Here is a 12,555-nt window from a genome sequence, read left to right as displayed (position 1 = left end):
CCTAAGTTCCTACTAAGTCTTCAGAAAAGAGCCCCTTCAAGATAAGTAAAAACGTAACTACCTTTAAACAAACTCATGCAATTTCTTGAGGATATTGTAAAAATTTTGAGAATTTATCAAATCTCAAATGATAAATTTTAGAAGTCAACATGTCAAAAAGAAGTTTGTGCATCTCATTTTAAGATAAGTCCATGGCACACTGAAAATGGAAGTTTTTCTTTTTAAATTATCAGGGTAATTATCTATAGTAAGTATTAAAGTTGAAAACTATTGTCCTTGATATATATTTTAGGATAAATTGTATGATAAACTGATGATGTTAAAATAGTTACAAGAAGTGCTCACTTTTCCTATCTGTTCCCCTGGTCCACTTAATATTTAGAAGCATTCATATTCAATACACGCTATTAAAAACAAACCTAAAGAAGCTCCAATATCAAAACTATGGGTATGAAGTGAGAAAATTTTGATGTAAGTTTAAAAAAAAAAGGGGGTCAAAATCCAAAGCTACGAGTTGAACAGTGACGCCGCTGTATTAACAGTGGATAAAAACCAGACATGTCAAGAAGGATCATCCAAGGCCTCGCCCCAAGGCCTAAGCAATTGCTTGCCACTTCTGTAAAAAGCACTGAGTGTAACTAAGAACTGCCTGGATATAACACATTTCTTTGATGCTTTATTCCATTTGGAAAGGACGCAGCAGTTACTGCTTTCCATGTACAGCTCTTCATTTTGCTGCCAGGAACTCCAGAACCATATCTGATACTCAATTATAAAAACTTGTCAACCTTCATGGTTAGCATATTTGTTTCCTAATCTTGCATTTATACATAATAATAGATTAACTATATTTTTCAAGTACTGTTGTGGTTTTGGTCTCAAAAACAAAACAAAACAAAACAAAACAAAAAGCCTAACTACAAAGGCATGCAATTAATGAAGTAAAATAGCAGAATCAAAAGTAATTCAGCCTGGCACTCTGTGATGACCTAGAGGGGTAGGCAAGGGAGTGGGGAGGAGGGCTCAGGAAGGAGGAGTCATATATAATTATAACTGATTCTCATTGTTGTATGGCAGGAGCAACACAACATTGTAAAGCAATTATCCTCCAATTAAAAAATAAAGAGGAAAATATTCTAGATTGGAGAATTTTAAAAAAGTAATTCTGAGGTTGTTTTTAAATTCTTTACTTCAAGATTTAGAGAAATCCAGAAAATACAGATGCAGATTTCTGATTTTTATCCCTTCTTATGAAATGAGCAAGACAGACATACCTTATTAAGTTTTCCAAGTGCTGATATCAAATCTGCCCACTCACTGGAGTATTCAAAATTCTTCAGTGCTTTGTCAACTGCAGCTACATAGTTCCTGTATTTGGAGTCACTCAATAACTCCAGCTCTTCTGTGTTCATCCTCCCACAGCGTCCTCCTAGAGACCAATTCCAAAGTCATGTAAAATCATTACCTACAAAAACAAAGTTTGCAAGAGGAACCAAAGTTACAAAGGAAAGTATTAAAATGGGTTCAGAGCTAATGGCTAACTTTATTTATTTATTTTTAAAATTTATTTTAATTGGAGGTTAATTACTCTACAATATTGTATTGGTTTTGCCATACATCAACATGAATCTGCCATGGGTGTACACGTGCTCCCTATCCTGAACCCCCCTCCTACCTCCCTCCCCGTACCATCCCTCTGGGTCATTCCAGTGCACCAGCCGTGTATTCTGTATCCTGCATCGAACCTGGACTGGTGATTCGTTTCTTATATGACATTATACATGTTTCAATGCCATTCTCCCAAATCATCCCACCCTCTCCCTAATGGCTAACTTTAAAATGTGTTTTGAATTAGAAGTGATCAACATTCTAGGCAGCTAGCATTCAGGGTCATGGAAATATTCAAAGACAGCTTCAGAGATAACTACTCATGTGTTCCTTCCTAGGGACTGGAGAAATGGCTGTGAGCACTTAGGGCTTACGAAAAAGTAGGAAATATTCCTGCATTTAGTTCATATTAGAAATCATGTTATTTCTCTGTCATATTTGCCAATATAACACTTCTGATACACATACACCTCCTCTTTGTTTTGATCCTAAAATGTAATAAAACTGGTTAGATTAGAAACATCAGGGACTTTAAAAACAACAACAATAGGGGAAAAAAAAAAAAAATGAATGACTTGGAGATCATCTTATTTTATTAAGCAATAAAAGTATGGGCATATAGTATGAAAGAACATTAGCTTTTTGGAACTAATAAAACTTCTAATAAAACTGGGCTTCCCTGATGGCTCAGTGGTAAAGAATCTGCCTGCTAATGCAGGAGACACTGGTTTGATTCCTTATCCAGGAAGATTTGACATGCCTCAGAGCAATTAAGCCCGTGCACCACAACGACTGAAACTGTGCTCTAGAGCCTGGGAACCACAACTACTGAGCCCATGGTGCCCCAACTACTGAAGCCCACGTGTCCTAGAGCCCACGCTCCACAACAAGAGAAGCCACCATAACGAGAAGCCTGCGCTAGCCCTGCTCGCCGCAACTAGAGAAAAGCCGGCAAAGCAACGGAGACCCAGCGAACAAAAATTTCTAATAAGACTGACAAGCATAAGTGGTAGTTTAAAATATGTCCACAAATTCTTCGATATTACTTTAAAAAAGCAGTGCCTAATTCTCCAGTCCCTTGGGCTGGATTCTGGGCCTCAGTCCTAATGAAAATAATACGGCAGAAGTGACAATGTGTAATGGCCAAGATGGTCATAAAAGCACTTCAGCTTCGTCCCTGCTCTCTCTCTGTTAGGTCACAGGCTCCGGGAAAGCCAGCTTCAACAGCACAAGGACACTTCAAGGAGCCCTTATGGAGATGTTCCTGCGGTAAGGAACTGAGGCTTTCTGCCAACAGCCTTGTAAGTGAGCCATCTCTGAAGAAGATCCTTCATCCCCAGGCAAGCCTTGATTTGACTGTAGTACCAACTGACATCTTGACTCATTTCACGAGAGACTGTGTGCCAGAACTACATAGCTAAGCCTCTCGAATTCATGATTTACAGAAATTCTGCTGCTTTAGGCCACTGAGTTAGGGAGTAATAGCTACACAGCAGTAGAATAGATAACACAGAGTACTAACAAGGATTTAATTGAGGCTCAATTTTAAAATCAATGTGGGAGGACTTCCCTGGTGGTCCAGTGGTAAAGAATCTACCTTGCAACTCAGGGGACAATGGTTTGATCCCTGGTCGGGGAGGATCCCACATGACGAAGGGGACAACTAAGCCCGCGTGCCGTAACTACGGAGCCTGCACTCTAGAGCCTGTACTCTACAGCATGAGAAGCCACCACAGTGAGAAGCCTGCACAATGCAATGGGGACCCAACACAGCCAATTAATTAATTAATTGATTAAAAAATCAATGTGGGGACTTCCCAGGTGGTCCAGTGGTTACGAGTTTGCCTTCCAATGCCTGGGGTGTGGGTTCTATCCCTGGTTGAGGAGCTGAGATCCCACATGCCTCAGGGCCAAAAAACCAAAACATAAAACAAGCAGTATTATAACACATTCAATAAAGACTTTAAAAACAGTCAACATCAAAAAATCTTTCCCACACCTACATAAAAACCAATTCAAAATGAATCATCTAAATTTAATAGCTAGAACTATAAAACTCTGAGAAGAAAATACAAGAATAAATCCTCAGATTTATTCTAGGCCTTCTTAGGATTTCTCAGGAATAATACTAAAAGCAGAATAAGCAATACAACCACAAGAAAGGGAAAACAAATGAACTGGACTTCATCGAAATGAAAAACCTTTGTGCTTGGGCTTCCCTAGCAGTCCAGTGGTTAAAAGTCTGCCTGCCAGCGCAGTGGACACGGGTTCGAGCCCTGATCTGGGAAGATCCCAAATGTTGCGTGCGGGACAACTTACCCTGTGAGCCACAACTACTGAAGCCAGCGAGCCTAGAGCCCATGCTCTGCAACAAGAGAAGCCCCTGCAGTGAGAAGCCCAAGAGCTACAACGAAGAGTAACTCCCACTCCCCGCAACTAGAGAAAGCCTTCGCAGAGCAAAAAAGACCCAGAGCAGCTGTAGATAAAATAAACCAATACATCTTAAAAAAAAAAAAAAAAATAAGTTTGTGCTTCAAAATATGTCATCAACAAAGTAAAAAGACAACTGACAGAATGGAAGAAAATATATCTCCCATATTTCTGATGAGACACTTGAATCATATAAATAAAGGACTCTTACGAGTCAATAATAAAAGGACAAATAATTTAAAATGGGTAAAGAATCTGAATAGTCATTTCTCCAAAGATAAATGAATGGTCAATAATTACAAGAAGTGATAAACTCAACATCATTAACCATCAGGAAAATGCAAATCAGAACCATGAGATATTTCACCCACACTAGGATTGCTAAAATAAAAAAGACAGTAAGTACTGACAAGGCATGGAGAAGCTGGTACCCTGGTACACAGCTGGTGGGAATGTAAATTGTTGCAGCTGCTTTGGAACGTAGTCCGGCCGTTCTCAAAAGGTTAAACATAGAATTACCATGCAACCCAACAATGCTACTCCTAGGTATGGTACACATACACAAGAGAAATGAAAACACGTTCACACAAAAATTTGTACATTAATGTTCAAAGAAGCATTATTCATAATAGCCAAGGAGAAACAAATCAAATGTCTGTCAACTGATGGATGAATAAATAAAAAACGGAATATTATTCTACTATAAAAAGGAATGAAGTGCTGATACATATGACAACATGGATGAACTTTGAAAACATTATGCTAACTGAAAAATATTCACAAAACACCACATATTTTATTTTTCTATTAAATGATAGTTGTAGTGGTAGAGAATTCTATTATTTTCTGTTAACCAAGCATGCTACAATGGTATTAAGTGAATAATAGTTACATAATCACAATAGTAAAAGATGTTTATCAATTTTCACAATCAACAGCCAGACAAAAAAAAAAAGATAATTACAATTTCAAGCTATAACATGAAACACGATTAACCTAACAATATAAAATAATTACATACAATTTAGGGGGTTAAGTAGAGTGACGGGGTAAGTGGAATGCACACATGCACATGTTTTCATCTGCCCAATCAGTCTATGTCTTTTGGTTGGTGCATTTAATCCATTTACATTTGAGGTAACTATCAATATTATGATCCTATTACCATTTTCTTAATTGTTTTGGGTTTATTTTCTGTATGTCTTTTCCTTATCTTGCGTTTCGTGCCAAGAGAAGTTCCTTTAGCATTTGTTGTATAAAATAAAAGAAGAAAGAAAAGAAAACCTACAGAATGGGAGAAAATATCTGCTAATGATGCAACAGAGAAGGGCTTAATTTCCAAAATATACAAACAGCTCAAACAACTCAACAACAACAAGAAGCAAACACCACATCAAAAAACAGGCAGAAGACCTAAATATGTCTCCAAACAACATGTCTCCAGAGAAGAAACACAAATGGCCAATAGGCACATGAAAAGATGCTCAACATCACTACTTCTTAGAGAAATGCAAATCAAAACTACAATGAGGTACCATCTCACACTGGTCAGCACGCCATTATTAAAAACTCCACAAATAACAAACGGTGGAAAGAATGTGGAGAAAAGGGAACTATATTCAGTATCCTATGATAAATCCTATCAGAAAAGAATATAAAAAAGAAATTTATAGATGTGTGTAACTGAATCTCTTTATATACAGCATAAATTAATACTTTGTAAATCAACTACACTTCAATTAAAAAAACTGTTTTTAAGGATGGTTACACAGCTCTATGAATGAACTTAAAACCACTGAATCATATATTCTAAATAGATGAGTTGCATAATATGTGAATTGTATCTCAATAAAGATATATAGCTATATTTATGTTTATATGTGTAAGATACATATCTATATATGTAAGATCTACATGTATATACATATATGTATACATATAAAAATGGGCTTTAGGGATTTGTGCATTACTTCAAATTACATGTAAAATGTATATCTTACATTTTACTGGAGAATGGTGCACTTACAGTGTCAAAAACAGTTTTTTTAAAGTAACCCTCAAAAGGAGGAAATGGTAACCCACCACAGTATTCTTCCCTGGAAAATTCCACGGACAGAGGAGCCTGGCGGGCTGCAGTCCACAGGGTTGCGAAGGGTCTGATATGACTGAGCACGCACACAGGCAAAAAATGTTAAGAATCACTGCTCTAGAGAATATAACCTACATTAGTAAAATCTGTTTGCATTAAAAAAACTAAACTAAAAAAGCCCTATTAAATCAAAACTTTCCTATGTAAGGTTACTCCAAAACAAAGCAATACACACTTTCCAATTCTGAAACTGGAGCCTATTATACAGAGTGAAGTAAGCCAGAAGGAAAAACATAAATACAGTATACTAACGCATATATATGGAATTTAGAAAGATGGTAACAATAACCCGGTGTACGAGACAGCAAAAGAGACACTGATGTATAGAACAGTCTTATGGACTCTGTGGGAGAGGGAGAGGGTGGGAAGATTTGGGAGAATGACATTGAAACATGTAAAATATCATGTAAGAAACGAGTTGCCAGTCCAGGTTCGATACACGATACTGGATGCTTGGGGCTAGTGCACTGGGACGAACCAGAGGGATGGTATGGGGAGGGAGGAGGGAGGAGGGTTCAGGATGGGGAACACATGTATACCTGTATGGATTCATTTTGATATTTGGCAAAACTAATACAATTATGTAAAGTTTAAAAATAAAATTAAAAAAAAAAAAACTAGACAGATCTTAAATCCCATCTTTGGAGAGACTACCACCTAAAAATAGAGTCACTTGACATATGAAATTATTCACTTCAGCACATTAACTGCCAACCAGTATGTCTGCATGCTTACTAGACAGACTATCCCTGATCTCAGGATACTTTCCCCATTGGGAGGGCTGGGAGTGGAGAATATAAAGTAAGGTAAATCCTTCAAGATAATTAATCTACTTTTCTCATTAAAACTGTGTTATCTGACCCCAGGGGCTTAAAATAAAGTTTATGAGGGAAAAAAGTCCATTTTATTGTTCTATCTTCATGCTCTGAACTCTCAAAAGCAGCAAACCCAAACATAAAGCAGTATTTTGAAGTACTACTCTGAGAAATCCAAGACAACTTTCAAATTTAAATAAGTAAATAAAAATTGATCTCAACTAACTTCCATTTCAAAATTGATTCTGTTTTATAGAAGAGTTGGATTTCCTCTACTATGGTAGAAGTCCTTGAGAACAAGAACTATGTTTTATACACAGCACATAATTTACAATCCAACTGAAGCTGGACTCATATACAGTGATTTAAGTGTAATGGTTAAGACTGGGAATAAATTAAAAATTCTGTGAGAGCTTTCTTCATTAATCTATGGTTTCTTTACTTAAAACTAGACTTAACCACACCTATGAACAACCACAGAGCAGTGTATGCTTCAGATACAAAAGGCTGACAAAATAAAATATATAAAGCCATTCGGTTCAGTTCAGTCGCTCAGTCGTGTCCAACTCTTCAAGACCCCGTGAATCGCAACACGCCAGGCCTCCCTGTCCATCACCAACTCCCGGAGTTCACTAAGACTCACGTCCATCGAGTCAGCGATGCCATCCAGCCATCTCATCCCCTTCTCCTCCTGCCCCCAATCCCTCCCAGCATCAGAGTCTTTTCCAATGAGTCAACTCTTTGCATGAGGTGGCCAAAGTACTGGAGTTTCAGCTTTAGCATCATTCCTTCCAAAGAAATCCCAGAGCTGATCTCCTTCAGAATGGACTGGTTGGATCTCCTTGCAGTCCAAGGGACTCTCAAGAGTCTTCTCCAACACCACAGTTCAAAAGCATCAATTCTTCAGCGCTCAGCCTTCTTCACAGTCCAACTCTCACATCCATACATGACCACAGGAAAAACCATAGCCTTGACTAGATGAACCTTTGTTGGCAAAGTAATGTCTCTGCTTTTGAATATGTTATCTAGGTTGGTCATAACTTTCCTTCCAAGGAGTAAGTGTCTTTTAATTTCATGGCTGCAGTCACCATCTGCAGTGATTTTGGAGCCAGAAAAATAAAGTCTGACACTGTTTCCACGTCTATTTCCCATGAAGTGATGGGACCGGATGCCATGATCTTCGTTTTCTGAATGTTGAGCTTTAAGCCAACTTTTTCACTCTCCTCTTTCACCTTCATCAAGAGGCTTTTGAGTTCCTCTTCACTTTCTGCCATAAGGGTGGTGTCATCTGCATATCTGAGGTTATTGATATTTCTCCCAGCAATCTTGATTCCAGCTTGTGCTTCTTCTAGTCCAGCGTTTCTCGTGATGTACTCTGCATATAAGTTAAATAAGCAGGGTGACAATATATAGCCTTGACGTACTCCTTTTCCTATTTGGAACCAGTCTGTTGTTCCATGTCCAGTTCTAACTGTTGCTTCCTGACCTGCATACAGATTTCTCAAGAAGCAGGTCAGGTGGTCTGGTATTCCGTCTCTTTCAGAATCTTCCACAGTTTATTGTGATCCACACAGTCAAAGGCTTTGGCATAGTCAATAAAGCAGAAATAGATGCTTTTCTGGAACTCTCTTGCTTTTTCGATGTTCCAGCGGATGTTGGCAATTTGATCTCTGGTTCCTCTGCCTTTTCTAAAACCAGCTTGAACATTACGAAGTTCACAGTTCACGTATTGCTGAAGCCTGGCTTGGAGAATTGTGAGCATTACTTTACTAGCATTACTTTACTAGCATTTAAAGCCATAAACTTTGATAATATTAATACATAATGATTTATGGAATGAAGGTTAGAAAGAACACAAACTAAAATGTTTGTAAGTTTGCTTCTGAAAATTCAGGAAAGAAAGAACTGCAAAACCAATTAAATTTAAGGAAAAATCAACTTGACTGGATTTTCTGAAGGTGTATAAAAATAGTACAAAATCACTATAAATTCTAATCATTAAATCTAAGAAAGCACTATTAGGAGATAGAATAAAGCAAATGCATAAATTTTACTGAAAAGAACATTTTTTTCCCTTAGTATTTCCAGTATAAGATATAACATATCAATTTGAAGGTACACAATATTTGTACCTGGGGGAAGAGTAACCTAAAAATCAATTTAACAGTAACTTCTGAGAATGAAATGAGTTATCTGTAACTGGGGTATTAGTGTAATTGTGAAGTAATGTTACTTCAATTGACATATCCTTCAGACATATATTTCTTATTTGGTATTAAAAACAAAACAAAAACTAACCAATAATGACCAGCTAAGTTCTTGTGTTACATGCTCACAGCTAAAAAAGTTGAGTCAGGTAAGCAAATTGGATTTTCTTTATTTATTTAGCTAAAAAGGTTATAAATATTTTATTTTATTTTTTTTTTTTTTCCTTTTTAAATTATTTTATTTTTTTATTTTATTTTATTTTTAAACTTTACATAATTGTATTAGTTTTGCCAAATATCAAAATGAATCCATCACAGGTATACACGTGTTCCCCATCCTGAACCCTCCTCCCTCCTCCCTCCCCATACCATCCCTCTGGGTCTAAATATTTTAAATATGATTAAAAAGACTGCATATTGCACAGAACACATATAATACTAGATAAAACATCAAGAGCAAAATCTCATGAAAATAGTTGAAAACTGAGACAGAACACTCTGTAGAAGTTTCATCAGCAGTGAACTATACTATTTTCTTTCATATGAAAAGGCGGTCAGACTTCGTTATACTTCCTCAATAATTTGAATGCAAATGAAATTATTCATTATGTATCAGCAGAGAGGTCAAGGGATGATGAACAACTTTTGAGCTTTCCATCAAATATACAATAAATGCAAATTCCAGTACTTGGGCACCCTCCCTCCACCATATTTTATTTTGAAGAAGCTTAGATGAGTAATTTTCAAACTATCTGTAGTAAAGAACCAGTTTCTCCTTCAACCCACAGCTGACTGATACTTTTCTAAGATGTAAAATCATGTATATGATCAAATTGCTACAAATGTTTTCAAATGTTTACTTTTTTCTCTATGCTTATCTTATGTTTCCTTAACAAATAATTTATGAATGGCCCACAAATCACACTCTGAACACCACTGATTTAGGTTATAATACAAATGCAACATATTCCCATATTGCACTGAGGAAACTTTATATGCTGCCATTTCTCCAAAAGGGTTGTGGCATGTGGCAAAAAATACATTCAATAACAAAACAGTAATTTGTAGAAAATCCAGCCCATGGAAAGACAGGCGGGAGAGGGCAGGGACTCCAAGCACTGGGTTAAAGTCAATACATTTGGGAACCCAAATCCTAGTTCTAACACTTACTTAGCAGTATGAATTTGTGCCAGATGTCCCAAACTTGTTTTTTCCTCTGTAATAGGAGATAATATCTACCTCAGTCAGTGTCAAAATTTTAAAAAGAACATATTAAAGTTATCAGTTGAATGGTTCTATGAAGATGAACAGTTCTATGAAGACCTACAAGACCTTCTAGAACTAACACCAAAAAAGATGTCCTTTTCATTATAGAGGACTGGAATGCAAAAGTAGCAAGTTAAGAGATACCTGGAATAACAGGCAAATTTGGCCTTGGAGTACAAAATGAGGCAGGGCAAAGGCTAACAGAGTTTTGCAAAGAGAACACACTGGTCATAGCAAACATTCTCTTCCAACAACACAAGAGACAACTCTACATATGGACATTACCAGATGGTCAATACTGAAAGATGAAGATAGCAAAGCACTAGTCAGGAAAAATACAACCGGGAGCTAACTGTGGCTCAGTTCGTGAACTCCTTATTGCCAAATTCAGACTTAAATTGAAGACTGTAGAGGAAAACACTAGGCCATTCAGGTATGACCTAAATCAAATCCCTTACAATTATTCAGTGGAAGTGACAAATAGATTCAAGGGATCAGATCTGATAGAGTGCCTGAAGAACTATGGATGGAGGTTCATAACACTGTACAGGAGGCGGTGATCAAAACCATCCCTAAGAAAAAGAAGTGCAAAAAGGCAAAATGATTTTCTGGAGGCCTTACAAATAGCTGAGAAAAGGAGAGAAGTGAAAGGCAAAGAAGAAAAGGAAAGATATACCCATCTGAATGCAAAATTCCAGAGAATAGCAGAGAGAGATAAGAAAGCCTTCCTAAGTGAACAATGCAAAGAAATAGAAACAACAGAGTGGGGAAAACGAGAGATCTCTTCAAGAAAATAAGAGATACCAAGGGAATATTTCATGCACAGATGGGCACGATAAAGGACAGAACGTTATGGACCTAACAGAAGTGATGGAATTCCAGCTGTGTTATTTCAAATCCTAAAAGATAATGCTGTGAAAGTGCTGCACTCAGTTTGCCAGCAAATTTGGAAAACTCAGCAGTGGCCACAGGACTGCAAAAGGTCAGTTTTCATTCCAATCCCAAAGAAAGGCAATGCCAAAGAATATTCAAACTACTGCACAACTGTACTCATTTCACATGCTAGTAAAGTAATGCTCAACTCCAAGCTAGGCTTGAACTGTACATGAACCGAGAACTTCCAGATGTTCAAGCTGGAATTAGAAAGAGCAGAGGAACTAGAGATCAAACTGTCAACATCCACTGGATCATAGAAAAAGCAAGCGGATTCCACAAAAACATCTACTTCTGCTGTGTGGATCATAACAAAATTGTAGAAAACTCTTAAAGAGATGGCAATACCAGACCACCTTACCTGCCTCCTGAGAACCCTGTATGCAGGTCAAGAAGCAACAGTTAAGAACCAGACATGGAACAACGGATTGGTTCCAAATTGGGAAAGGAGTACATAAAAGCTGAATATTGTCACCCTGCTTATTAAACTTATATGCAAAGTACATCATGCAAAATGCTGGGCTGGATGAAGCACAAGCTGGATAAAGATTGCAGGGAGAAATATCAGTAACTTTAGATAAGCAGATGACACCACCTTAATGGCAGGAAGTGAAAAGGAACTAAAAATAAAAAGCCTCTTGACGAAGGCGAAAGAGGAAAAGTGCAAAAGCTGGCTTAAAACTCAACATTCACAAAACTAAGATCATGGAACCTGGTCCCATCACTTCATGGCAAATAGATGGGGAAACAATGGAAACAGTGAAGAGATTTTATTTTGGGGGGCTCCAAAGTCACTGCAGACTGTAACTGCAGCCATGAACTTAAAAGACGCTTGCTCCTTGGAAGAAAAGCTATGACCAACCTAGACAGCATATTAAAAAGCAGAGACATGAATATTACATTCTTTTACCTTTAACTGCCTAATTAGTCATGTCTAAGAAGAAGTCTCCCCTTAAGAATCATATTCAGAAATTATTAAGTTCACTAAATCTAAATCTAACTTTAAACAATTAGGATGTAGACTTTTTCTGTAAAAAAATAAATAAATAAAAAGCAGAGACATTACTTTGCCAACAAAGGTCCATCCAGTTAAAGCTAGACTGCGCGGAAGCACAGTGAAGAGGAGCTACCCCACGTCCGAGGTCAG

At 37.3% G+C, this 12,555-nt stretch overlaps 1 protein-coding gene across 6 annotated transcripts in view; it reads right to left on the bottom strand.

The window, feature by feature from the left end:
* Positions 1–12,555, bottom strand: part of DOP1A (DOP1 leucine zipper like protein A) — a 130,868-nt gene that overhangs the window by 85,839 nt on the left and 32,474 nt on the right. For 5 of the 6 annotated variants that reach the window (XM_070376250.1, XM_070376249.1, XM_070376251.1 and 2 more), the window contains exon 2: positions 1,275–1,465. In XM_070376250.1, the coding sequence (XP_070232351.1) occupies positions 1,275–1,412 (138 nt within the window). In that variant the 5' untranslated portion in view covers positions 1,413–1,465. Of the gene's footprint in view, positions 1–1,274; positions 1,466–12,555 lie in introns of those variants that run through there. The other variant, XM_070376255.1, reaches the window with a different exon arrangement.

The sequence above is a fragment of the Bos mutus genome, chromosome 9 (genome assembly GCF_027580195.1).
Source record: "Bos mutus isolate GX-2022 chromosome 9, NWIPB_WYAK_1.1, whole genome shotgun sequence".
Taxonomy (NCBI): domain Eukaryota; kingdom Metazoa; phylum Chordata; class Mammalia; order Artiodactyla; family Bovidae; genus Bos; species Bos mutus.
Note: the sequence above shows the minus strand (reverse complement) of the source record. Positions and strands in the feature narration are given on the sequence as shown.